The sequence below is a fragment of the Larus michahellis genome, chromosome Z, assembly GCF_964199755.1.
Source record: "Larus michahellis chromosome Z, bLarMic1.1, whole genome shotgun sequence".
NCBI classification, from domain to species: Eukaryota; Metazoa; Chordata; class Aves; order Charadriiformes; family Laridae; genus Larus; species Larus michahellis.
Window position 1 is genome coordinate 27160571 of NC_133930.1, and position 25626 is coordinate 27186196.

Consider the following 25626-nt stretch of genomic DNA (forward strand, 5'->3'; position numbering starts at 1 on the left):
GGTGGAAAAAAACCCACAAAGTTAACCATGGAGTGTTCTAGAGACAAAAATACTGCAATTTGCTACTACTGCAATACATGAGAAAAATGTCTCAAGAGGATACACTGAAAAAGTTGCTGGATTACACATCCATAGAACTGGCATTCCAAAAACTGTTTTACAGGTATGGGGGTCTTCAGGTATGGAGTCATGGGGACGTTAAAGTTGATAACCCTGGGCTAAAATTCAGGCTAGTTTTGGTGAATGATTTAGTTGGTTGATTTAGAACTTAACCTGAAGTCCGAAAAGGCAGAAATGCAGGCAGGGTCATTGCATGCTAGCATTCAGGAATGAATGAGGAAAAAAAAACCAAATCCTGTCTTAAACTCTGCTCTGCACAACCTCAAAGGGATATCGTCTTCATGCTGTTCTTTTTCCTCTTCTAAGGCTTACCTGTTTTTGAGTTCTGAAATGACAATTTTATGGAATCGCTTATAATATGGAAGTATTGAGTGGCAGCAGTTTAGAGTTTGTCATTGTACGTGTAAATTTGGAATTGTTTCCCTGTGTCACAAAAAAAAAATCTTGTATTTGTCAGCACTGAATTTTCTTCTCCTGCTTTACTCCCTACCACCTATAATGAGGTATCTGTTTGCTTTTCTTTTTCTGTCTGGTACTACTGGTAAACTTTAGTCATCTTATTCAACCTCCTTTTCAGATAGTTAATGAGAGTTGAGGAACATGAGTTCTAGCATTCCAAAAGTGACCTCCCTTTGTGAGAAGAAGTCTGATTAATTATGCAGGCTTTCCACTTAAAAAAAAAAAATCTTTTAATATTGATTTTGGTTTGGACAGTTTAAACTTCCATGCTTTGCAAGAATTTGGTGGTTCTTTAAAATAAATTAATACATTGGTACCAGATCTGTCCTCACATTTAAAAGAGTGGAATGAGAGGTTTCATGGATAATTCCACTACCCAATTTTTTGAGTATTTACTTAGAGCTAGTATTGAGATAGAAGTAATGAATGCTTTTTTTATTATTCTATTAAAGTTATCTTTCTAGTCATTGCTAAAAGAAAGTGAGTCATGTGTTCTAGAATGTTATATAAACTGAAGACAAGTATGTCTACAAGTAGGAAGTGGAAATAAAATTATTTCTGTATATGCTGAACTGACAACAAACAGTTCAGTTTGCATCTTGCTCTCCTAGTGTAATAACATGGGACTTGGCTGTTCTGAATCTAATGGCTTTATAAGTATATGTAGTTTGCAGTTTCATGGCTATCTGACATTTTTCAGTTTCTTGCATAGTCCCTTTTACTCTGTAGTGTTTACAGTAGTCCAGACAAATAGCAGTTTTAATTCTTAAATGGAGAGGGGAATATAATGTCACCTCACTACTAAATAAACCATCAAACCATTTAATATATTAAAGCAATACATTATTTAAAAGCATTCTCTTTGTAGTATGCAACTAAATACCATGATCAAGGCAAGACAAGGCAATGAAAACAGCAAAAGGTAATGCAGTCTTGTAACAATAGCCTGGACTCAAGTTAAAAGTATGTAATTAAATCTCAGAAAATCATGAGTTACTAGCATTTTTTTTCCAGTGCAAGGTTCTGTTGTCTTCATAACAGAGTAGCACAGTAGCAGATTCGTGTGATGAATGTTGTAGGTGTGGAGCTGCATCTGTTCCTACTGAAATACATAGAAATGCTATCAACAGAAGCCTTGGAAAAATGCTGTATGCACATAAATAGGTGTTTGGTGTAGTTAAACATAAAGCAGAAATGTCCAAATCCAGTTTTCAGTCTGGTTATCACAAATCTTTCTTAAAGAATGTGTCTACAATTGTCTTGTTTCAATATTTTCTATGGTGGTTAGTGCTGTATCCTATAATTTATATACAACTTTGTAGGAAAAATGTACTGTCTCTTAATAACATTGGTTGGATCTGAAAAGCAGATTTTCTTGGAGTCTGGAAGTTAATCCTATTTTTCATTTGAATTTGCATGAACAGCACTTCAGCGATCCTTAGCTTTAGGTAACTTCACACCCATCCTTTAATTTTCTTCAGTTCTGGTGGAAGATTTATATTTAAACACTTGATTGAGAGTAGGAGAAGATGGGATTTCATGAGACAAAATAGCCTATTTCACTAAAAAGTTCAGATTTTTGTCTGCTTACTCTGAAATTTTCTGAAGGAACTTTGGTGGTCAGGTTACCAAAACTCAAGCAAAAGTTCCTTGACAAACTGTTGTTACCAGATAAAAATTGTTTTTGTTTGAGAACTAGGTTCTTGAAGTGACACATAATAATTTGAGTAAAATTGACAGAGGAAATTATTTCCTTTACTAAGCAGTCATTTTTATTAACTTGAGTTTACTGCTATAGAAAGTACTTTTTTGTTTGCTTTCCAAGCTCTTTGTTGCTTACTGAGTGGGTAGGTAGTTATGGTAGGCTGCTTAAGCTGTTTGCTAACAAAAGTATGTTTGTCAGACTTACTGTAGCATGTCACAAGGTTGTTTATCTTTAGAGTATGAAAGATGGACTAAAACTTTGTGACTGTGTTTCATTGTGCTCCAAACAGAGAAAACACTGATTTAAAATGAATTTTGTATTAAATCTGAGTATGAGCAGACAGAAAAACTTTCTGCTTAGCAACACCAATGAGTATCTGGTAGCCAAGAAATGTAAAACATTCCTGAATGCTTACTAGTCTAAATGTTTCAGCTACAGCTTCTAAAATGCTTATTGATCTCCCTGAACTGGAGGAGAGAAAAGTCTAAAACAGTGATAAGACCATCAGTGAGACAAATGAGGAAATAGTTAATGCGTAACCAGGAGTCCTTTCTTTTACTTAAATGTGCTGAGCAGATACTTATCTGTAAAATATCTGGTTGTCAGGGTGTGTATCATTCGGAAGCTTCTCTGTTTTCCTACTCTAAGAGATAGTCAGGTCTAGGGTAGCTTATGATGTTTTCTTAGATGGATCTAATGGAAAGGTATATTGCTGAAGGACTCAAAACCAGACTAGGTTTTCACATTTCTCCAGTGTAAAAAATATTGATGGTGCGCGAGCACCCAGGTATTGATACTTTTGAAATGTTGCTCTCTTCTTAAATAATACATTGAAGGACTGACTCCAGGTCTTTATCATGGTCTGAAAATGGAGTATGGAATTTCTAACCAGGACCCCTGCAGCATGTAACTTCTAACAAGTAAAATGAATGTGTGCTACGTAGTATGAATAAACAAGATTCACTTTTTCACTAAAGTGGGAAGTGTTTCTTTACGCATATTAAAATTATCCAGAGTTTTCATTCTTTACTGTGGTAGAATTGCTGTTATCTTACAAACTTCTGTTGCTTTCTAAAGGTATAGATGAGGTGTGTGAGTTGCTGTTTGCTGCAAGAACCCCCTGGATAATTAATCTTATTTTGAGCAAATTAACTTGAACCCCTGAGATCCAGATAATGATTTCTTGTACTGTTAATCTAACGTGTGAGTTAAAAACTTGCTGAGAATTTGTTTAGAAATTAATGTTCCATGAGAAACTCCGCATCAGCTTAGGTTTGTCCCATTTTGTTCCATCTTACTTTTAATTTTTTCTAAGAAGTTCTGCATGTGTTCATTATTGACTTTGTGACTCTTCATCAGAATCAATTGAAGGTGTTTTAAGTCTTGGATTTTCAAAATCTTGTGTTTATCAAACTGAAATACTGTTTTAAGTCTTGCTGAACTTATTACAAGACCTGTCTTTGGCGTGTCAACCTGGAAAAAGTTATTCTCTGAGGGATATCTAGATACCCAACAAATTTGGCACGTAAGGAATACATAGGTTCCCTTTTTCATTTTGAAGTGATGATATACAAGGTGTTTCTATCTAGAGCAAGAGGCATGAATTTCAAAGTCTGACTGTGAAAGGTGTTAAGTGGCTACCTTGAAGTAGTCATTCCTTCATTCTTTTTACTGTTGATTAGACACTAGGAGAGTAGTTGTGAGTTACTTAGGTTATACAGAAACACTGAGAATAGTAAAACTTATGAAATGTCTCTTTATGAGCAATTTTTTTCCCCAAATAGCATGGGGAAGGAGGTGTGCCAACCTCAGGGGGGTCGAAGATAGTTTAGCTTGTAATTCTAATGTTGTGAAATTCTCAATATGTACTACAACTTGACTTTTAAATTATCATTTGTCAGACTCAGAAGCTTCATATCCCAGTTTTTTTGCATTGTTCAATTACAGATCTAGTTAAGATGGTTAAACAAAAAAACTGCATTTGGCAGGCTAGTAAAGTCAAATTTATGCATAAGTATTAAAACAGTTTACTTGTTTCCTTTATTAAACACTGATACATTTCCAAACAAGTAAACTAGAATTGGGATGCTTAGTTTTGAGATTATTATTTTCTGAATCTGGGTCCTAGTTCATAAATTAAGTTAGAAAACTGCAGGGTGAACTTTAAACAGCATAACTTTGATTGCAGGTAATAAGGGCACTTTAGAATTCCGTTGTGGAAAAAAACCCAAACAAACAAACAAAACCCCACCCTATTGTCAGCTTGAAATTTTCACAAAATGCTTGTTAACCACATAAAATGTGATTCTTTTTTTCCACATAACCTAAAAAAAGTTAACAGTTACCTTGTGCACAAAGTGTTAAGAGTCATTAATTTCACCCTTAAGGTCATCTGCATGTTGTGTTTTCTCTTGTCAGTGTACTGTTCTAAAGGAGCTCCTGAATGTGCTGTTAGGCATTGAAAAATACTAGTACTAACAGCCATTGTGATGTTGAAGGAGAAAAGGCAGCCATTATGTGGGTGTCTAAGGAAAGGACAAGGGGTAGAGGTGTACTTTGGCTAGCCTAACGTGAGTGCAACACCATACAAAAGCAAAACTCCCAATGTCTAAAAACAGAGCACCATAATGCTGTGCACTTGAGAAGCATCTTAAATATAACAAAATAACCCACAGAGTATTCTTAAAAGAGCCTCCTCAAAATGCTCTAGTTGTTCCAATGCTAAAAGGCTGAGTTAATGTCAGATTGCTTAAATCTGTTGGTAGTACCCTTCAGCTTCTCAGTATGAAGGACATCAGGTAAAATATTGAAGTACTTAATTGAACTTGGCCTTCTGGCTTTGTTATTTCTCTTATGACCTCAAGTATTAGAGGTTATGCAGGAGGAACTTTTTTGAAACTCAGAGCAAACCTTAAATTTCACTTCCAACATAATGATAAGCACCCAGAGTATTTTGGTTCCCTGTGTTCTGTAATTGCAATGCTTCACCTTCAGACTGAGACCCAAGTACATCTACCCATTCCTTCAACCTAATAGCTGCCTTAAGAAATTTCACATTAACAATACTTTAAGTCAATCTTTTGCTTGAATACTGTATGTAAATATTGATCTATGAGATTATTTTTAGTTAGCTGTGCTAAGAAAACACTGGAAAATGCTAATGGAGATAACTTTCTCATGTTATTATTTTATTAGCAGTAGATGCCAGAGCAAAAAAATTCTGACCAGTTAATCTGTCTTTTTATGTTGGCCTGAACAGTTCCCCATTCCTCAGTTGTTCATGTGGACATCTTGTACAACTCCCTGCTACCTTGTATAGCTCTCTTCCAAACTCAGTCCTCATCTTTCTTTGAGGTACAAGCACCAAAATTAGACTCAGTGTTCCTACTGAGAATCTTAGAGATGTTGTATAGAACACAGGATTATTTTATGGTTCTTGTCAACTACCATGTTTTGCAACATCATGGGTATTTTTTTTTAGTTACTCAGCTTGAGAGCCACTAAATCCAATCCATCTTTAGAACTATCTGCAGATTGCTACCTGTCCTGTACTTGTGCAGTACATTTCCTATAACCAAGTAAACCTTGAACTTCGTTTTTCTCCAGTGTTCACAAGTGTTAAGTTTTTGCTGCTCTTCTGTCAAGTTCAGTCTTCCTAACTTTGCTGTCTTGAGTTTTTGGTTTTTTTCCAAGAATAACTCTTTGTGCTGCTTGGGTTGGGTTCATTTTCTTAAGTGATTGTGCTGCTTCTAGTACTTTCTAAAGTATGGCAACTGTATGGATGAAGAAAGGCTAGACCGTTTAGTGGTATCTTGGTTGGTAGCTGAGCTTGCTTGTTGTTCTGTTGGGAGCTGTTTATCTGAGTCTGAAGCTTTATATGTACATGTATAAGATTACCTTAGGGTAATCTTAAATCTTTGTATCCATGAAAGCTGTGATCACTGTCTGCCATATGTTCCTAATTAAAAAGTTTTCTCATTCATCTAGTCAAAGCATTAACAGGTAGTCTTCATAATCTTAGAAGGTCTTGAACTCTCCTTCTCTTAAACCCCTACCTCCAAAAGGTAGTGAACTTAGTTGAGATGGTTTACTTTTGTCTTTCCGTTAAATTACCTAAATATATGAATTGGCTGAAAATTCAAATGCACATAAAGGTTAAAGTAACCTTTTGATCACTGATGTGATCAGTATAGCCAGACTGATGAACCAGAATATTCTGAAATATCTGAAGAATGCCTGAAAATTACAGGCCAAAGAGCAAATTAGCAAGAGCGTTGCCTTGTGGATGCAATACCATGGGAAAGAAAACACTTGTAAAAATGCGAACTTGGTATCAGGTAACATGAAAGGCTTGTGACACTACTGCTAAGCTGTTAAGCGTATGTCGGTCAATATTTTTGTAATGCTATTTAATGAAGGGTGATGTACATGGCTAAAATAAACTTGGTGCCAAGTCTAATGCTGTCTTGAGGTGACTGGAACTAAGCTACTAGGCTCAACATGCAGCTGGCTGTGCAGTAAATAACCACTCTCAATTCCATAAACAAGTGGGATTCTAGAAGTAAACTCAAAGGTGTTATTAATTCACTTTGAAAGCAACTGTGGTAGATCATTTTGATAGTGTATACTTCCATTTAATAGAAATAAGCAAATGTCAATGTTTGACACTGTCAGAATGACACACAGTAGTTCTAGGAGTCAAGCTCCCTGTGCCAGAGTGGCAGCACATTTTTGCACGGTCTCCCTGAAAACAATATTGTTCATTGAGAAAGTCCTGTGTCAAGCTTCACTTTGGTGGTAAATGCCCCTTAAAATCAGGGAAAGCTCTTGGTATTAAAGTGGTTAAACAGTTAAAAGCTGACACTTGCCAAATAGATCTGCATGCTGTTTACTCGGAATTATTACTCATCAGCTCAAACAGTACTGTGCATTAACAGTTTAATAGAAAAATCTTGGATACTGTGTATGCCTCCATCTACCAAATGCAGTCTTTTTCTTTCTAGAAAGACTTTGTATGGGGTGGCTTTTCTTCAGTCAGCTTTCATTACAGTGAAACTCATTGGATTGACACTAACATACCAGTTACACCCTAGCCATAGGGAGTAGATGCTGCTCAGCCACATGGGTGGGGTGCACAAGTAGCAATGATACATATTCAGTAACATTCAACAGAGCTAACTTTTTGGCTCTTTTGAGAGAGACAGACACACAGGTAGGCACTCCACCATCCTTGTGCCCCCTCCTGAAAAGGACAATAGCTGCAAGAGCTAATGTGACTGTAAAGAGCTTGGGAATTCTTTTAAAAACATAACAAGACTTGGGGCATCTTCTGCCTTTTTTTAAAATTCCATGTCCACTTGCCATTATTGGAAACTCTTAAAGTAATTCTTCTAATATAATTTCCACTGTAGGACAACAAAAAGATAACTTCCTCTCTCTGAAAACAGATAATGCTTGAAAATGTCTTTGCTATCACTTTAGTGTTGTCTAGGTGAATGGACTTACTGCAGGGGAATCAAAATTCTGGTGTCTTGAGCATACCTGTTTTAAATGGGAGGGGAGAAAGAAAGGTTTACTATTTAATTGCTAGTATTTAAATGTCCTATATTGATTGCTGTGAACACAGGCATCAAAAAATTTTGAGGGTGGGGAGGAATAAAGAGAGAGGTGTCTATCTTTCATTCCACCCTATCTGAAATAACTTGTGGGGATTTGTGTATTACCTTAAAATTGCTGGTTTAAGTAAGCAAGTACAGCTGAGGCTGCTCAGCTGATAAGAGCCACTTTCCCTGATGTATGTTACAATAGTGATAGTAGAACTCGTAGATGTTGTAGAGAAGTTGTGCTTTCAGGGGAAGATTAGATGTATTTCTCAAGTTATTAGTCTTTTACTGGAAACAACAAAAGTTTCTTTTGTTAAAATTGAATCAAATATGCTCCTTCGAGGAGGAGAAATAAGCTTGGGTATGTCTTAACACATTCCATTATTTTAGCACTATTACCACCAGGAACTCTTTAATACATATGACATTGCTTGTCATTTAATGTTACTAAATTTGCTAAGTGCACTTATTCCTGGAAACTGTATTTCCTGAAAGAAGACATTAGGGTAAAGCCAGCAAATCAGCAGTTTCAGTTGACTACACAGGCGTATGCAGCAAACCTAAATGCTGTCACTTCCAAACTGTTGAAACTTCCCTTTTAGGACAGGAAAAAATAGTTCTTTGTCTGTCTTGGCACCGTTTTGCCACTCTTGGGCCCATGTTTGAATGGCAGCTGTAAGTTGCAGCTTTATTAATAAGTAGTTACAGTTAAGACTGTTTAAAGCTGGACTAAAGCTTTCAGTCCATTCCAGACCAACACACTTGATTAATTATAAACAGTGCAGACTGTTTCACTTCGACCAGCCCAGTCTTTCTTTGCCTGTGTGTTCCATTTATGTTTCATAACAATCACTTTGGCTTGAAAATAGATATTACAATTCTCTGAAGAATGCATCCTTATGGGGTGGAGGCCTGGGTATCTAATTGGACATGCTCTGAACAGGAGGTGGTACTAGAGATATCTTTCAACCTAGTCATTCTGATTCCATGATAAAACCACATTTCTTATATAGCAGTTCAGTTCTTCCTTGTTCACGTTCATAGTATTTTCTACTTCACAGCAAAAGGATTCCTCATTCCTATCTTGAAATTATTCTTTTTTAACAAAGTGAATTTTTATTGGCTCAGTTTGGTAGTTTTCAGACTTTGAATAAAAGGTCTGGTTAAACTCTGTCTCCTTGATTTTTTGCTTTATTCTTGCATTATTTGAAGGTGCAGCTTGTACTTACTTACATTCCTGTTTCTACCTTCCCTCAAATACGCTAAACAAGGTTAAGCAGAAAATAAAGTATCTGTTTCATATGTTTAGTGGTATTAGAAGGTTTGAGGAAATCTGTCAGGTAAACCTGTCATTTTGAAATGTAAAAAGAAAGTGCAAAGATAAGCAACAATAGGTATTTAGACTATTCCCATAATCTAATCAAACAACACACAGGACTGAAGGTTTGTGTAAGTGTATCTGATCTTCAGAGACTTACAGGGCTGGTTTGTATTTTAATTCTTGAAAAGAGGCCATCATGCCTGGTAGACAAATATCTGAACAGATCAAGAGTGTTCAGCCAACAGTACCAGTCATACATAGCATCTCTTCTTGGAGTATCCATGTGAGTAGGCAGGTGATGCACCTGGAGCAGAAACATGCTCTATTATGTGTTTGGGCTTGGTCATAAGAAAAGGAAGTCTGCAGTATGTGACACGAGGCTGCAATTAGAAACAAAATTTGTATTTCATGTCACCTGGATGAAAAGGTTTTCTGCCAGCTTCAATGATTTGTAGTGTCTTAATATAAAATGCTTCAAGAAAGGTCTTTTTAAAGCCCTGTGATATACAGGCAGACTGCAAAGTTTTCCTTCGCTATCCTAGACTGTGGGTCTGGAGCTTTGAGTCTGGAGTGCTTTTGGATGTAGGTACCATAGCTTCACTTTTCTGCCATTTTTATCACTGCTACTTTGTCACACGTCAACTGGACTATATGCAAATCTGTCAGAATGTGAAGGTCTGGTGGCAGAATATGCGTTTTGTCACTGCCATGCAGCATGGGCAGGGAATGCCTTGTCTTGCCCACCATCATCCCCTCTCTTAGCAATGGAGTGGTGTCAGCTTTTAATGTTTTGGAATTCAAAGCAGGTAACAGCAAGAATATGGCAATTGTCCTTCTGTCTTACATCACTCCCCCATAGACCCACTTCTGTGTCTGCTGGCAGTAGCATCAGTGTTTTGACCAGTTTGTGAGCTCTTAACACAGGGGTGACTTTCTTATGATGAATTCTTCAGGGATACACCACCGTAAGGGAACCAGCAATGGGATTGGACTTTAGCAGTATGTAGAGAATATATTGGCTAATCTGAGGACATACATATTGAATGTGTTTATGCAGTTGCCTGGACTTTTCATAGTACAGTGTGCAGTTAAGGCACAAGTTCTTGCAGAAAGTGCTCCTACAAAATACAGTGGTGCTGTCACAAAACGAGACAGTTCAGTTACTAGACGACTAACTTAGAACAGGCTGCTAAACTGATTGCTTTATCAGCAGTACACTATTCTCTAATGCTTATTGCAAGGAGGTTTTTCTGTTGGTACCCAGCACTGAACTGTCATCCTTTATCTTGTTTGTACTTTTTTACCCCTCTGGAAAGCAGTAAGAACAAAAATGGTGACCCACAGCTTAATGTACAATCTTAATGATGGCTGACAGTGCTACAATCCTATATAAAACCAATGATAATACTTATCTTCAAAGTCCTGAGCATTTTAGAGCCTAGATCCTCTGGTTTGCTTTCTTCTGGTGCACTAGAAGCAGCCTTTGGTGAACTGTTTTTCCACCAGTTCCTGGGTTTTCCTTCAAGGGCAGGACAGGTCACCTTATTGTAGAGACCTGTGCTGTACTTGAAGTTGTTTTTCCTATTGTCTTGCACAGAGGGTGTCGGCTTTCAGCAAATAAAAGCAGTCTGTTTCTTTTTGCATGAATGAATAAAGATGGGACGGATGTGTTTTTGTATTGGCAGATGAAGTTGAATTTAATATTTTTACTGATGTTTACTGATGTGTGTAACGTCAGGTAACACTTTAATTATTAAAAGATTAGCTTTCTGAAAGTTGCATTGCATAAACCAGTTCTACAAACTCCTGAGTAAACCTGCTTAAACTTAAGCATTATGAATAGAATAGATAACTTATTTCAAAATAAATGTCTCTATATCACTATTGCATGACTTTTTGTGGGTTTGGAAGGGTTTAGCTAGAACTTTGTTTCTTCTTATGCTTCTCAAAGTGCATATGCATACAGGGAAAACTAGTTTGGTGAGAACCTGCTTAATGCCTACTCTGTACATGAAGAAATCCTGTGCCTGTTCATTGGGCTGGTAGACAAACCTCCTTTTCACTGTGAGCTGTATGTTTGACAGCTGCAGACTAATTAATGGCTGAACAGTTGAATGTGAAGAAAAGTCTTCTACTCAGACATGGTACTTGAGACAGAGATGCCCAGTTTTCTGTATGTCACATACTAAATGTTCTTTTTTTAAAGCTAAATTATGATGAGCCTAACTGCTTTGTGTTAGACCAAGTTTTAAGAAATCTGTGCCTAAACATTTGTCAGAGTGTTTAATTTGGTGCTAATGACTTTGGATAATCTTAAATGGAAACTAACGTGTTGTTAATTCCTTCACTGTTTTGAACTGGCTGAAAGGTGTGAGTTCAGAATAATTTAATTAATCTCTATTAAAACTTCTAACTGCCATTGTTTTAGCAATAGATGTCATTGTTACTTCTTGCATACTGTGTGGTAAACCTTGTCCTCACTTAGCAATGTGTCTCAAGTGTAATTATAAAGGCTAAAGGTAAAACTGCTCTGTTTTTAATTGTCTGCCAAGGAAAGGAGGTTTATGTGCAGAGGGACTGCAGCAGAAACAGGATAAGGGTTACTCTTGGGCTTTGACCAATAGTAACCTTTAGACGTGCCTGTTTCCGTTTTGCTGTTTCCCTCTAGTGGTCACACAGGATATTGACCTGGGGAGTTTAAACCCGTGAACTGGTAACTTTTCAAACGCTTGCACAGGAATAAACTAACTCAGAAGTAATATGAGGACCGGTAAACTTAATTTGCCCCTTCCTGACCTGTTAGAACACAGTGTATTATGATATCTTGTGGACATACTCTCATGCTTCAGGTGGGTGATTCAAGAAGCTTTTGGAAATTATCTGAATTTTCATCATTTTAGCTATTCGGATGTGCCTCGTATGTGATGCTCAATCATACAGAGCTCTTAGCATAATCTAAATTTGCTTCTAAAGTTTTTTTGAGGTGGGCACTGCACTATATGCATGTCTTTGCCTTTCTGTGTCTGGGATTAGGTTTTATGTCTAAACATAGGAAATGTTAAGATAATTTGTCACTTAAGCATTTTGGTTTTATCATGTTAGACTTATTCTTGACCAGCAAATTAACATGAGAATTATACAACTGGGTAGTGCTAATCTTTGTAAACCAATTAATGTTTTCATTTAACTTTTTAAAAATGTTGGTACATCCATTGTGTATCAGGTGTTTGACTTAAGATCTTGCAAATATTTCTTACCATTTAAGTTATTTTCTGCATGTCACGCAGAACTGTTCTTTTTTAGTTTATATAGTTATCTGCTTAGAACTTTAAATTGATACTTTCTAGTCTATTAAACTTTCGTAAAAAAAAAAAAAAAGAAAATTACCTTTGGACAGAATTATTGCCTAATTAGTTTGATCTTAAGGCACAGAATATTTCTGTTGTCAAATTGATAATATTGCTGGAAACAGGCCTAAAGCATTCTCTGATGGCAGAATTTTGTGTGCCTTTTAAACCAGACTGGGCTCTAAACAAACATAACTGACACAAATAGGACTGTTTTTATGAAACTTCAACCCTTGACAACATGAGGAATCTGAAGCTATACCAGGAACCTGATAAAAAGATGCACGTCCTGGGGAGTCTCTTATTTTGTATAAGCTTTTATGCTCAACTGTGTAACGGGTGCAGTGAGCCTCCCTTGGTTTTGAGGGAAGTGAGTGTTGAGACCTGATGAAAACAAGGGCTACAGCAAGAAGGAAATAAGGAGAATAGGGAATAGGTTTTGAAAGTCAAGAAAAACGTGTTAGATTTGATAAGGTGTGAGATGCAAAACAAGCACTGTGCTGAAAGTAAACTTCTCTCTTTCCCCACCTTTTTCCAAATTACTGTTGTAAGATTGCAGTTTAAGCTGAATGTATTCTCATGGTTTTCTCATGTTTCTTCTGTATAAGCAAAGCGTAGGCTTCTCAAGTCCAAGACCAAAACTGTCTCAGACTTGCAAAAAGTAACATTCTGCAAAGGTGGAAAGAAACCCCACTTTGCTGTTTAACCATGGCCTCTCCTTGGAAATCCAAATCTCGTCTAGCCCAAGATTTCTTTGGTGTAGCACTGATTGTGGGTGTGTTTTTCCATTTCTACATAGAGGTGATATTTAAGGTAGTGAAGTATTATATTACTAGGTTAAAAACAAACAAACAAATGGAGTATGAGGCAATCATTCCTTCCCTGCCATTTTGAAGGATATGTAAGATATTACTTACATATTTGTTTGTTATCTGTGAACAGGGCATGCAGTTCATTCCTGGTGGCTGCTGAGTTGCCCCTGCGTGCCCTGTCCCACCTTTCCCTCCAGCTTTCCCTCAGCGTGGTGGGCGCTTCACCAGGGGGTACACAGAGGCTGGTCCTTGGCTGCTGCAGGGGTTCTCCTGCTGCCTCTTGGCTACTCTGCCTGCCAGCACTTGTGCACTGTCCCTGGCAACACTCCCTTTAAAATTTTATACATAACAATGATTTAATAAAACTATTAAATGCAGTTTATTATGTAACTTTGTATAAGCATTAAAAAGAAAGATATGGGAAGCGCTTGCTGTTAGCTTCAGAACTGTTATGATTTTTAAAGGCGCAGTTGTGCAAGGAATATCCTTAAACCAAGATAAAGCAGCGTGTATTTGAATGAACTCATTCTTTAAAATTTATGACTATTCCTTCTAGCTGTCAAAGCATCAAAGCAAGTAAGAACACTTACTTCAGTGTATTGGGAGCTGGGGCAAGAACATCAGTGCTTTTCCTGACAGTCTCTGATAGCAGAATAGAGATTCCTAGTGCTTGTGTAGCTCTAGGCATCTTACTTGACCCTCTCCTGATAGCCCAGATTCATAGAAGGGACCAATGTAGCCCTCTCGCAGTCTTGCTATAGCCTCATGGCGCAACAGTACAAGCTGCTTTAGTTTTGTTACTAAGTCAGTATATAGAGGGATGCCATTATTGTCAGCGTCGGGTTTGGTACTTTGGCTGAGGGAAGAGTTTTATTCTGTAAAATTGCACTTTGACAGAGTGGTTCCCAAGCCTGAGGAGCAGGACAGTAAAGACATTCTGTTGCTTACCTATTCTGTGGGCTCTTGGGTGTCCTCCTGCTCAGCATCCTGGCTGTTCTTCGTTCTAATTTTGGAGTGGCTGCCTCTCCCTATTCAACTTTTGTGGCATCTTAGCATTTAAAGATGTTGAATAATATTTGGTGAATAGTTTTCCTGTGTACATTAAAAGTTAAGAAAAATCATGGAAAAACAGTACACATCCATGCAAGTAATCATGGGTGTGAACTACCTGGATAAGAATTATCAAAGGTCAGTCACTTGCCTTTAGTTGCCTCTTTGTCAACCTGTCTTCTCTTGTTTCTGCAATTATTTGTGTTGATATTGCTTCTCGACCGTTTCCCTTTCTTTAGAAAGCAGTATGTGGTTTGAGGGCTTATCAGCCTCTGTACTGCTCATGCAGCTGTTAAAGTCTTTTTCCCTCCTGTGCACGTAGTATGCTATTTACTATGGAATTGCAACATTTATTACTACTGGAGGAAAAATATGTCTATTTCTTTGCCTGTGTTTTGCAGGTGCAAAGAAAGGTCATGTATTTTGCTTTCTAAAGTAGTCTCCTGCACTGTGCTTGGGAGGGCTGTAGGCAGGGGAACTGTCATCTAGCTGCTGTGGCCTGGATTGTGAAATTCTCATCTTTGCCTTCCTGTTAATAACTACCTTGATTTTTAAACCTTAAATTTCCATTGTCAGCAGCTATGGAACAATTGAAAAATCAGACCTACAGACACATGTTAATTGTATTTTTAACTTCTGTCCTCAGAAATGCATCGTGGACTGTAGTGTCTGTGGTGGTATTACTGTCTGCAGCCATCCTTGGCTCATCCTAGCAGTAACCCTTCTTTCTTCAAGTGTACGTTGAAGCATTTGCAGCAAGTCTAAAAATTGTCTTTGGAACATAGATGTTTTCAGAGTACCTTCCGTCTCTTTCATTTTGCATTTTTGCTTTTTTCTGCATGTTTTTCATAAGATACTGTGGTTAGATCTTGTGCATGTTTTAGTTGGATTTTTCACAAATACTGCAGAGAACGTGATTAGAGCCGCTGTATCCTAATGTTTGTTTCGTCACCTCCTAGGGTGTGCCATATGCCTCAGAGGGAGGAGCTGCCTGCTGCTTGTGTTATGTAAAATAATAAATAATTTATAATGCTAACTGAAAATAACTGCCTTGGTGGACAAACGTGCACTGAAGTGCTTGACAGGCACTAAACTGAGACATAATCAAAATAATTCCTTGGAGACATGGGAGAATAATTTGCTTTATTTGATTTTATTTTTTTTTAAGTAGGGGAGCTTTCCTATGAGTCTGTGCTTTACTCGAGAGTATTACTGACCCGCTTTAGGAAATCCTTAACTAGCAGATCAGTGTGAGCCATAATGGAGGTCTGCGATATGATTCTGCAAATACTCAGCTGTTTTACTGAAAGCAGTTTTTCTGATGTACTGCCTTGTTGCTGATGCCACCAACCTGCTCCAATACAGAATCGCCTGAAGCATTGGATCATGTGGCTCTTTCCTCTCGTCTGACATAACAAAAGGATTAATGGATTTTGTGCACCGCCTTAGAAAGCTGAAGGTGTTGCAATGTAGTAACAAGTGCCAGTTTTAGTGTTGCTTTGAAGCTATGACGAATGCATGGAATTTCAAAGAACTGCATCTATATAGTGAGCATGGTAATTTAGCTTTAGTGCTCGATGGTATGAATTAATACAACTTCTGCAAGTTATTTTTTTTCAAGCAGAGACTCTTAGCATCTATTATATGGACTCTCCTTGCTTTTCCAATTTTTGTTTTGGGAAATTAAAAATTGCGTAAACAGAAGAAGCTTGTGTCAACATTCCTCTTCTCAAAGTAATTGAGTATTTCTGCAGTGAATAGTTAATGATGATCTGCTTTGCAAGACATAAATGCGGCAGTGACCTGCTCTCATTTAGATGTTGCGGTAGTAGAATGGTGGGGCTTTGCATGATGCCTGCTTTCGTTGTTTGTGTTAAGCTGCTTACATGTGTCTGCTGTGAGCTGGATGGCTTGTCTCTGCATCAGTTATAAAGGAATACTTACCTTCTTCTTCTGACACATAAGTATTCTTGCAATTTTCATTTTTCCCCCTTGGCTATTAAAACCTTAATTGTCTGAGACAGTTTTGTGAACATGATCTGTAAATGCATGCTTTGGATGCATGCTGTGTGCTGTTTGGTCTGCTGTTCTGTCTGCTGAATTTGCTCAGTAGTTGCAAATAGCTAAAACTGCCTAAATGCTTTTAATGTAGTACCTTTTTATTGGTAGGGTTTGCAAGCTGATAGCTGTATATACTGTCTTGTATACAATTCTGAAGTGTGGATGAATGGTTTAGTGGAATTGATTAATCACAAGCATGAATGACAGTCAAATATATTGCTGAAAACATACCTTAAAAAAAATCAAGCTTACATATTGATATATGGAAAGAAGCTTTTTTTCCTTCACCCTCAGCTTTTATTTTGTGGACTAATTTAAGTGAGCATTGGCTGTATGGGTAATATTGGAAGAAAAGTATTTCATTCAAATTTAAAATACAAGTCACCAGATTTTCTACTTTTAAGATCACATCTAGTCTTGTAAATTCTAGAGTAGTACTATTAGGATGTGACTTTAATTAAATCTTCAAATAGAGAAATTCGGAAATTTCACTTCCTAAACTTAAATCCAGGTTTTGCACAGGTGTGTCTTTCTCACTTAAAGAAGAAAGCAATCAGAAGACATTTGCTGTCCTAAAAATGCTTTGACATAAATGCAGTGGATATTTTGGGTAAATCTTAAAATCAATCTGTTCATTAAGTCATATCCTGTTGAAACAAAGTTTTACCTTCTTTCTAGTGTGTACAACTTAATGGAGAAAGTAGAATTTGAGTCCCCACTGTCAAACTGACTGTATTAAAAGCACATTCAGAGTCATCTTAATATTTCTAACATACGATTAAGTAAACATTGAAGTTACCAGTAAAACAGAAGTTTTTTAGATTTGCATTTAGAGGATATCTTAAATGTTTTATGCTTCAAAGTGTGTGACTCATAAAATGCTCTTTTAAGATTTATGCTCATTAAACACTTCCAAAATGAAATAATCATATGCCCCAAACTCTTCCTTGTCCTCTTAAAAATCCTTTTATTCCCTTACCGACTTTGTTTTCACTCGTCAAGGCTTTGGAGGACTTGAAGTGCATAAAAAGAGCCAAAAGCCCTTACTTGAGTATTTGCAAAAAAACTAACCAAAGCTTCATTATTTGTTTTCTGTTATACTTAAAATTACAACCTAGTGAATTAAGGTATAATCTTTACACTTAATTGCATTGCAGTTCAAACTGTGGTCCAATATTCCCAAATGCATTACCAAAACTGAGTATACTGCTTAACACTTGAACTGATATTCTAAAAAAGCTCCCTGTGGGGAAAAAAAAAAGTAAGCTTTTATCACTTTGGTTGCTACACTTATATAGCTATTTTTCTAGGACCCTTCCTCAGTATAAAATAGCTTTAAATGCATGATTTATAGCAGAAATTACTAAATGTAATAAACCTTATAAGGATGTATTAATCAAGGACTTAATAAGGAAACTATATCTGTGTTCTTTCATTTCACTTTAAGCTGTCATTAAACATAATGCTAGTTCAGATAAGTTGCAGTATTTCTGATTTTTTGCTAAATTAAGCAAAGAATTTAAGATATACCTTATTAAATCTTTTGAATTTACAAGTGCCCTTTTTTATTCTACATTGATGATCACTTAGCCTTCTCCCACCAAGACTTTTGGAGTTCTTTTTTCTAACTACCTTGCATTTCTTGGTCATATTCATTTTTCAGCTTTGGTTCTACTTTTGATACTCATCCTGTTTCTCTTCTGTTTTCTCAATACTTTCTTGTCTTCCACCTCATTCTTTAAATGGGACAGATGGAAATTGGCTCTTGGGTCCTTCTTGCTTGGTTTTGTTGGATAATCTCATTCAGTCATGTTCATTCAGGAATTAATGTGGCAACTCTCGGACTTTCATTTTTCCTTTCAGTCATACCTTTGTGTCTCTCTAACTGGGTTTCTCCACCGCTGCTGCTTTGTAACCCAAACATACATACTTTATCCTGCATATTGCAGTATTATCTAAATCCCCTTGTTTTAATCCACACTTCAAACAACTTTTTGTCCTTTCTCCTTGCTTTTAATACTCTTTAAGTTCATTTGCATCTTAATTTATCAGCACTGTCCTGTATTCCCAAAGCCTAGGCAGTTCCCTTTCTTCTATAAAAAGTACAACAGCTAGAATTTCATCTTTGCTTCTTGTTTGTTCTTGTTTATACAACAAAATGTATAATTTGTTTCATCTACCCTCCTCCCTGCCCCATCTGAATTTCTATGCTACTGCAGAACTTCTTATTTCTGTCAAAAGTCCTTCACAATGTTGTCACTGTCTACTTGGTCAAAGTCATTATTTACAGTATTTCAAATATAACTCTGGACCATCCGTTTATTTCTTACATTCTCTTCCAGGGTTTTTCTTCTCCTTTGCCATGCAAAGGCCATTTACATTAACCTTTAGGCAAACATTTTTCTTCTAGTTTCTCAGTACTTGCTGCTTTTTGATTTGTGAGGAAATTTGTTAAATATGATCTTTTTAGATCTTTTTAATGTTATTTTAATCAAGAGATGTTTTTCTTTTTCACATTATTTAATCCGTTACTATTATTGTCTTCTCCCTCTTGCTTTTAGTATCTCACCTTGTTTTATGTAGACTTTTGTTCTGTATAAAAAATAATTTCAGTCTTGTATAAAGAATTTTGCTAAAGAAGCCTGGAACAAGCCAAAAAAAGAACTTGGTAGCAGTAATTGTCTGTTTTTCTATGATCTCTATTTTGTTGTTTTAAAAATAAAATGGCACTATTTGAATGATTGGAAGGATTGACTGAGTCTGATTTGTCTTCAAACAGAACAATGTTAATCCCCTGATTAATTGTGAGGTACTGTAGATTTTTGAATGATGTACAAAAATTGCTTGGTAGGGATTACATAAAGCAAAATAATGGAACATTGTCCCTTTTTTGAACCCTTAAATATATGTTGCCTTGTTCTTTTGGAGGCACATAATAGATAACTATTTTTTTTACAGATCATTATGATAACAAAAAATAGATTGATGGTAACTTTACAGATGCGGTATCAGCATCTTAAATATGCAGGCACAATTTGAGTTAAGCCTGTGCTGCTTCCTGACAAGAAACAAATGGACTGGTTTCAGAGGAAATTACATTAATCTTGCTGTCATTATTTTTTTTTTTTATTAAAAGCCTCAGCACTCTAGTTTTGTGTGTGGTTTGTTTTTCTTAGACTGAATCTGGCTATGGATCAGAGTCAAGTTTACGACGCCATGGCTCCATGGTGTCTCTTGTTTCTGGAGCAAGTGGATACTCTGCAACATCCACCTCTTCGTTCAAGGTGAGTGAATGAAGTTTTCTTAGTATTGGTGCATAAATAACACGTGCAACTGGAAAAAAAATAATTTATGTGAAGATTCATTCACACTATTATAGGAAAAATACAAAATATTGGATTTACTGTAAGGGTTCATAATTCATCATATGATGATGAACAGATCACACAGGAAGCTCTCACGTGCCTCTGTGCAGGTGTCCCTTTTAAACTGTGGCGTCATCTTCCAATAGCAAGAGAAGTCAACCTGTGAGAGCATTTATTATCCTTACCTAGTTTACTCCTCTAAATGAAAAGGAGTGCTGATTCTGTAACTTGGTTAATAAATTTGATTAATACTGATTGACAAATCCTTCTCTCATGTGGATAAATATTTAACATAAGAGCTTGTGTGGGATGTGTATCTGGCAGAGCAGAAGAGGTGCAACAGAGGAAAGGGGAGTAAAGATCAGGACAAAGACCATGAACTGGAGCCAACTGTTTTCAGGCAAATAGGCATACAGTTGGTAGCATGCAAGATTGCATTTTTAATAAGCTTTTGTTGAATGCTCTAATGTAGCAGATGCAGTCAACACAAAAGGTTGAGACCAGTGCACAAAATGAGTAAGGAACACTTGTATACAGTTTCTTATATTCTTCTAACATTGACAGTATTTCATAGCTGCTGATATCTAAAATGACCTTAGTGTACTTGAACTTATTCTTCATAGCTGCAGAAATCCATTTTTTTAATTTATGCACTGAACTATTGCTGAGTATCTAGACGCATTTCAGGCCTTTTTCTCTTGTTTTTTCAGAAGGGCCATAGCTTACGTGAGAAGCTTGCAGAAATGGAAACCTTTAGAGACATCTTGTGTAGACAAGTTGATACTTTACAGAAATACTTTGATGCCTGTGCAGATGCGGTTTCCAAAGATGAACTCCAGAGGGATAAAGGTAAAACGTAACTGAAAACTCTTATGTCAATAGAATTTAGCTTTTTGCACAGTAATAACCCTTGAAATAGTTACTATAGCATTTGGTGCCATATAAATAAAATATGTATCTTAAATTTATTCTTTAGTATAGGGATCAATCGTAGGTATTTCTGCATAAATAATGTTAAATACTTTCACTTCAGAAGTTGGATTCCCATAAAAATCTGCTTAACTTAACATTAACCTGTATCCGTCAGCTGTACAAAATAAATGCTCTTTTAAGCATTTGATGTTACAGAACAATAATTGTTTACCCTCATAAGATGAATTCAAGTTAGTCTATCACTGTGTCTCTTACCTTTTATTTTGAAAAACCAATAGGATATTACTTTTGATAGAAACAATTAATTCTTGAACAAAGGCAAAGGTACTGCCATAATGAATGCTTCTGAAATATATTGGCTGGAACTAGAGCACTGAATGCACACTTGAGGCCCTAGTAGACTCAAATGTGGATGTCTACATATCTCTGAATTGCTCTTCTCGGAGCACAGCTTGTTGTCATATCCATGCTCTCTCCTGAGGCATTTACATTCCATCCCTGTGTTTGTCCTGTCAGCTTCAAATTTTTGGTAGTAAGAAAACAGTAGGTAAATACAATTCCATTTCATTGTGAACTTTCTAGTCTAGAAGAGTAGATAGTTTGAGTTGTGGCTCCCTGCTTATCCAGTTGTAACATCAAAATAATGTTGTTGTTCCCATAGAGTCGAGTTCTAAACTTCAATACTGAGCAACTGTTTGTCTCCTGATGGTTTCTCACAGTAGTGTTGGTAGCGGTCTCAGTTCAAAAAAAAAAAAAGCAAGGGGAGGGAGGGCGCTTCATGACTGTTATAAGAAAAAAAAAAATCCTAAATGCTGTCTAGCTGTGAAGCTCTTAATTCTTTCTAGCACATTAAAGAGTTGGAAATGCTTTCTCACTGCCATAACACACTTTCTCTCAAATATAGTGGTAGAAGATGATGAAGATGATTTCCCTACAATGCGTTCAGATGGGGATTTTTTACATAACAGTAACAACAGTAAGGAAAAATGTAAGTGTTCTGATTTTTTTTTCACTGAAAATTTATATGAATGGTATGATGATAAACCTCTTACAAGACAGGTATTTATGCTCTTTTCTAAGCAGAAAATCACAAGAATAGTTATTTCAGTGTATGTGACAGGAAGGTCTTATTCATGTTATCATTCATTAGTTGCTTTTCATGATTCTCTGAGTTACTCTTAATTCTTGTGTCCAGTTTTGGGCACCTCAATATGAGAGAGAGATCAAGGTGCTGGAGCAAGTGCAGAGCATGGCAACGAAGCTGGTGAAGGGCCTGCAGAATAAATCTTACGAGGAGCGATTGGAGGAGCTGGGACTGTTTAGTTTGAGGAAGAGGAGGCTGAGGGGAGACCACATCACTCTCTACAGCTACTTGAAAGGACATTGTAGGGAGGTTGGTACTGGTTTCTTCTCACAGGTAATTAGCGATAGAACAAGAGGGAATGGCTTTAAGCTGCAACAGGGTAGGTTTAGACTGGACATTAGGAAAAAATTCTTCGCAGAAAGAGTGGTCAGACACTGGAATAGGCTACCCAGGGAGGTGGTGGAGTCACCATCCCTGAATGTGTTTGAGTTGTTTAGATGTGGTGTTAAGGGATATGGTGTAAGGGAGAACTTTGTAGAGTGGAGATGATGGTTGGACTCGATGATCCCCAGGGTCTTTTCCAACCTAAATGATTCTATGATTCTATTCACACAAATATTAATGCAAGTTTGTCAAGCTGGAATTTACTATTCTGTGTCCAAAGCCATTTTCACTACAAAATTCTGTTGAAACAGCTGCATCATTCAGACACTGGGAACTCAGATTTGTAACAGGTAATTGCCATTTTTCTTGTGTTACCTGCTTTATTAGGTATTTATTTGGAGTGTAGTGGAGCACAGTGCTTTTCCAGTTAGCTATGTCCCCATATGTTTTTTCAAGTTCTATGGCTACATTATAGTTAAGTCAACACTATTACTGACTCTTACTCATAATTTTATCCTTTTTTTACTGTATTTTCCATTGTTGACAATTCAGTGAGTCCTAAGGTATTTCTTAGACTTTGAATCAGAGTTTCGCTGTGATTCATTACCTCCAGTTTCAAATCTGATGGGATTTACCAAAGTACTCACCAAAAGTGTTTTATAAAACATAAACACTTTCAATACCCTGGAAGATACATGGGCAAAATAAGCCTTTTCTGTGTGTTCTGTTTTCTTTTTAATTGGCTGTTGTCCCCATTTGTTACATCTTTCCTTGCTGTATTTAAGTGCTCTTTCTAGAGTATAGCCAAAACTGTTACAAGGAGAGTGGAAAGGAAATGGAAGGAGCTTTCAGCATATTTCTAGAATACATCATACAAGTAGACTTTTTTCAATTATGTGAAGTGCTTGCTTTCCTAAGGATTATTTGTAAAGCTGATTTCAGTGGTTAACTGTCATATAATGCCGAAGTTTTGAATAAATCTTTCTTGCCTTGTATCACCAAAGATAAGCAAGCTTGCAATGCTCACCTGGAAGCAAATGCACAGTTTGACTAACCCTATTGTGTCTATAAAATGACATTTTCTTTGAGGACTGTTAAGTCAGAACAAATTTCAGAAAACGGAAAAAGCCTTCTTTAAAAAAAAAAAGTGTTAAGTGAGAATTTAATTTTACTGCATGATTCATTTTGAAAGAGGTGTCTTTGTCGAACTTAATTTTTGTAAGATCATGTAGGAGTTTCAGCTCAATTTACCTTTAGAATGTTTCTTCATATCTATGTTCTTCTGGAGTATCTGCTATATATACACACGTATTGGGAATGTCATTAGGAAAGTTACATTTTTGGTACATGTGGTCATCTTGGAATATATAAATGCAAAGTAAATGACTTCATAGTGAGGTTTTCTTATCACCTATTTATCAAGAATTTGAAGTGATGTCCATATTCCTCTTGTAAAAAGTTCTCTATCAAGTCTTTGGGAACTTACATGCTAAGAAATTACTACGTATTATGGCTGCCTGTATATAAACTCAGGATAGCTCACTACAGAAAATTTCTGTGACCCCTTGCTTTTGCAGAACTTCTAATTCCCATTATTATGATTCCTGCTTACATTAAATTTACTTTCTGTCAATTATTTCTGTGAAAAGCTTTATCTCCATTTTAGTTTTTCTGTGCCTCAGTTTCATTTCTAAGGGCTAAATCGATTAAATATTTAGTAGCTGAGTGCTGCAGAGCTTGATTAGAAATGAAAAATTGGAGTCTCTGCCCTAAAGTGGAATCATAAGTGATGCAGTGGGGGGAAGTAGATGTCTCTGATTGAAACAGCCATGCCCATGTATTGGGCAGAAAACTACTCAGACTAACTGGTAATGAAAAGATTTATCTTCACCCTTTTCTAAAGCCGAGCCTCAGAGCAGCTGTTAGGTATTCTTTGGTTTCTCAAATTTCATGTTCCCTTTTTGAAGTCTTCCTCCAGTCCTAGAAGGACCGGAACAATCTTAACTCTGGCTGAGAAGTGGTTGCCTGTTTATTCTGGGCCTGTTCTGCAGTCAGTGCTCCATGAAGTGAGAAGCCTGGGTTCAACTCTTATTTAGCCTACTGTGACAAGAAGGAGTGTTTGAGCCTGCTGTTCAAACCACTAGTGTGCCAATCTCATGCTCAAATCATTAGATTTAAGAGTGACTTAAGGGACCATATTCACGTTGTATTTTGAAATTTATTCACTTCTGCAGCTTTCCTGTGTGGGAGGCAAAAGTTAACATGACTGTAGAGATTGGTATGCTACTGTGAAGAAGATGTTGTGGATAGGGGAGCTTTTTCTTTTCTGTGTTCTCTAGGATCTTTGAGTGAAGAGATAGGAAGAGTACTATGAAGGTATTTACATCTATTAGTCACTTTCCAATTAAAAAAATCTGGTAACTGAAACAATGGTCACTTATATAGAACACCAAGGGAGAGTCTGGCTGATGAATATTTACCCATTGGGATCTTATATTCTAAGAAGGTAGAATCTTGATCAGCAAGTGTTCCCATCCATCGCAGCAATCTGTTCGTCTCTCTGTTCCCATGCTGAGCAAAATGAGTGTATTTAGATTTAAATTATGTAAGAATAGGAAGAGCAGGTGAAACCTACTTAAGGAACCTCTTTGAAGACATAGGTGTTTTTGTACTGGAACTATGAAGATGGAAATGGTACAGAGGATGAATAGGAGAAATTTGATGTAAAACATAGTGGGATTTATGCTGGATTTTTGTACTGTGAATGGAAGAAGAATATTCACCAATTTATTGCTGAAATAATGGGGTGTTGTTAGACTAAAACTAATCATATTGATCCTACTGCTATACACGGAAGATCAACAACAGTAGGTATCAATAAATACGTCATGCACCCGAACATTTCTTTTTCACTTAGAATTAGTTTAGTCACATAAGATCTTATGGTGGCATAAAATGGGAAAGATAAAGGAACTTCTTTCTACTTACTGTCTTTCAGATAATTTTCTGATTCACTGGAAAAACAGATTTGATCAAACACGTGGTGTTTTGAACATCTGGGAAAGTGTTACAAATAGAATCTTAGGAACAAGAAGGGAAAGCTAACCTATCCTAACAGACACAGAAGTGTAGCAGAGAAGGGCTAAAATGCTATTGAAGGCTAAAGTATGAGGAATCCTTTACATGAAAGGCAAGAGAAAACAATCAGAATTAAAGTTAAGTGCTTAAGAGACAGAATAATTAAAAAGGAAACACTTGGAAGGTGCTGAAACTGAAGTTAAAGTTTGAGAAAAATCATCCTGCTGCTTTTTTCAGTTGGCTGCATGCAGTTTGATCACAAAGCTAGAAGAGCAGTTGCAATGCTAAGAACAGTTTCCTATTA

General features: G+C 36.6%; 1 protein-coding gene across 3 annotated transcripts in view; it reads left to right on the forward strand.

Moving 5' to 3' along the window:
- CERT1 (ceramide transporter 1) overlaps window positions 1-25626 on the forward strand; it is a 73621-nt gene that overhangs the window by 24213 nt on the left and 23782 nt on the right. For 2 of the 3 annotated variants that reach the window (XM_074569337.1, XM_074569336.1), the window contains exons 4-6: window positions 19655-19762; window positions 20554-20692; window positions 21681-21764. In XM_074569337.1, coding sequence (XP_074425438.1) covers window positions 19655-19762; window positions 20554-20692; window positions 21681-21764 — 331 coding nt within the window. Of the gene's footprint in view, window positions 1-15446; window positions 15877-19654; window positions 19763-20553; window positions 20693-21680; window positions 21765-25626 lie in introns of those variants that run through there. The other variant, XM_074569338.1, reaches the window with a different exon arrangement.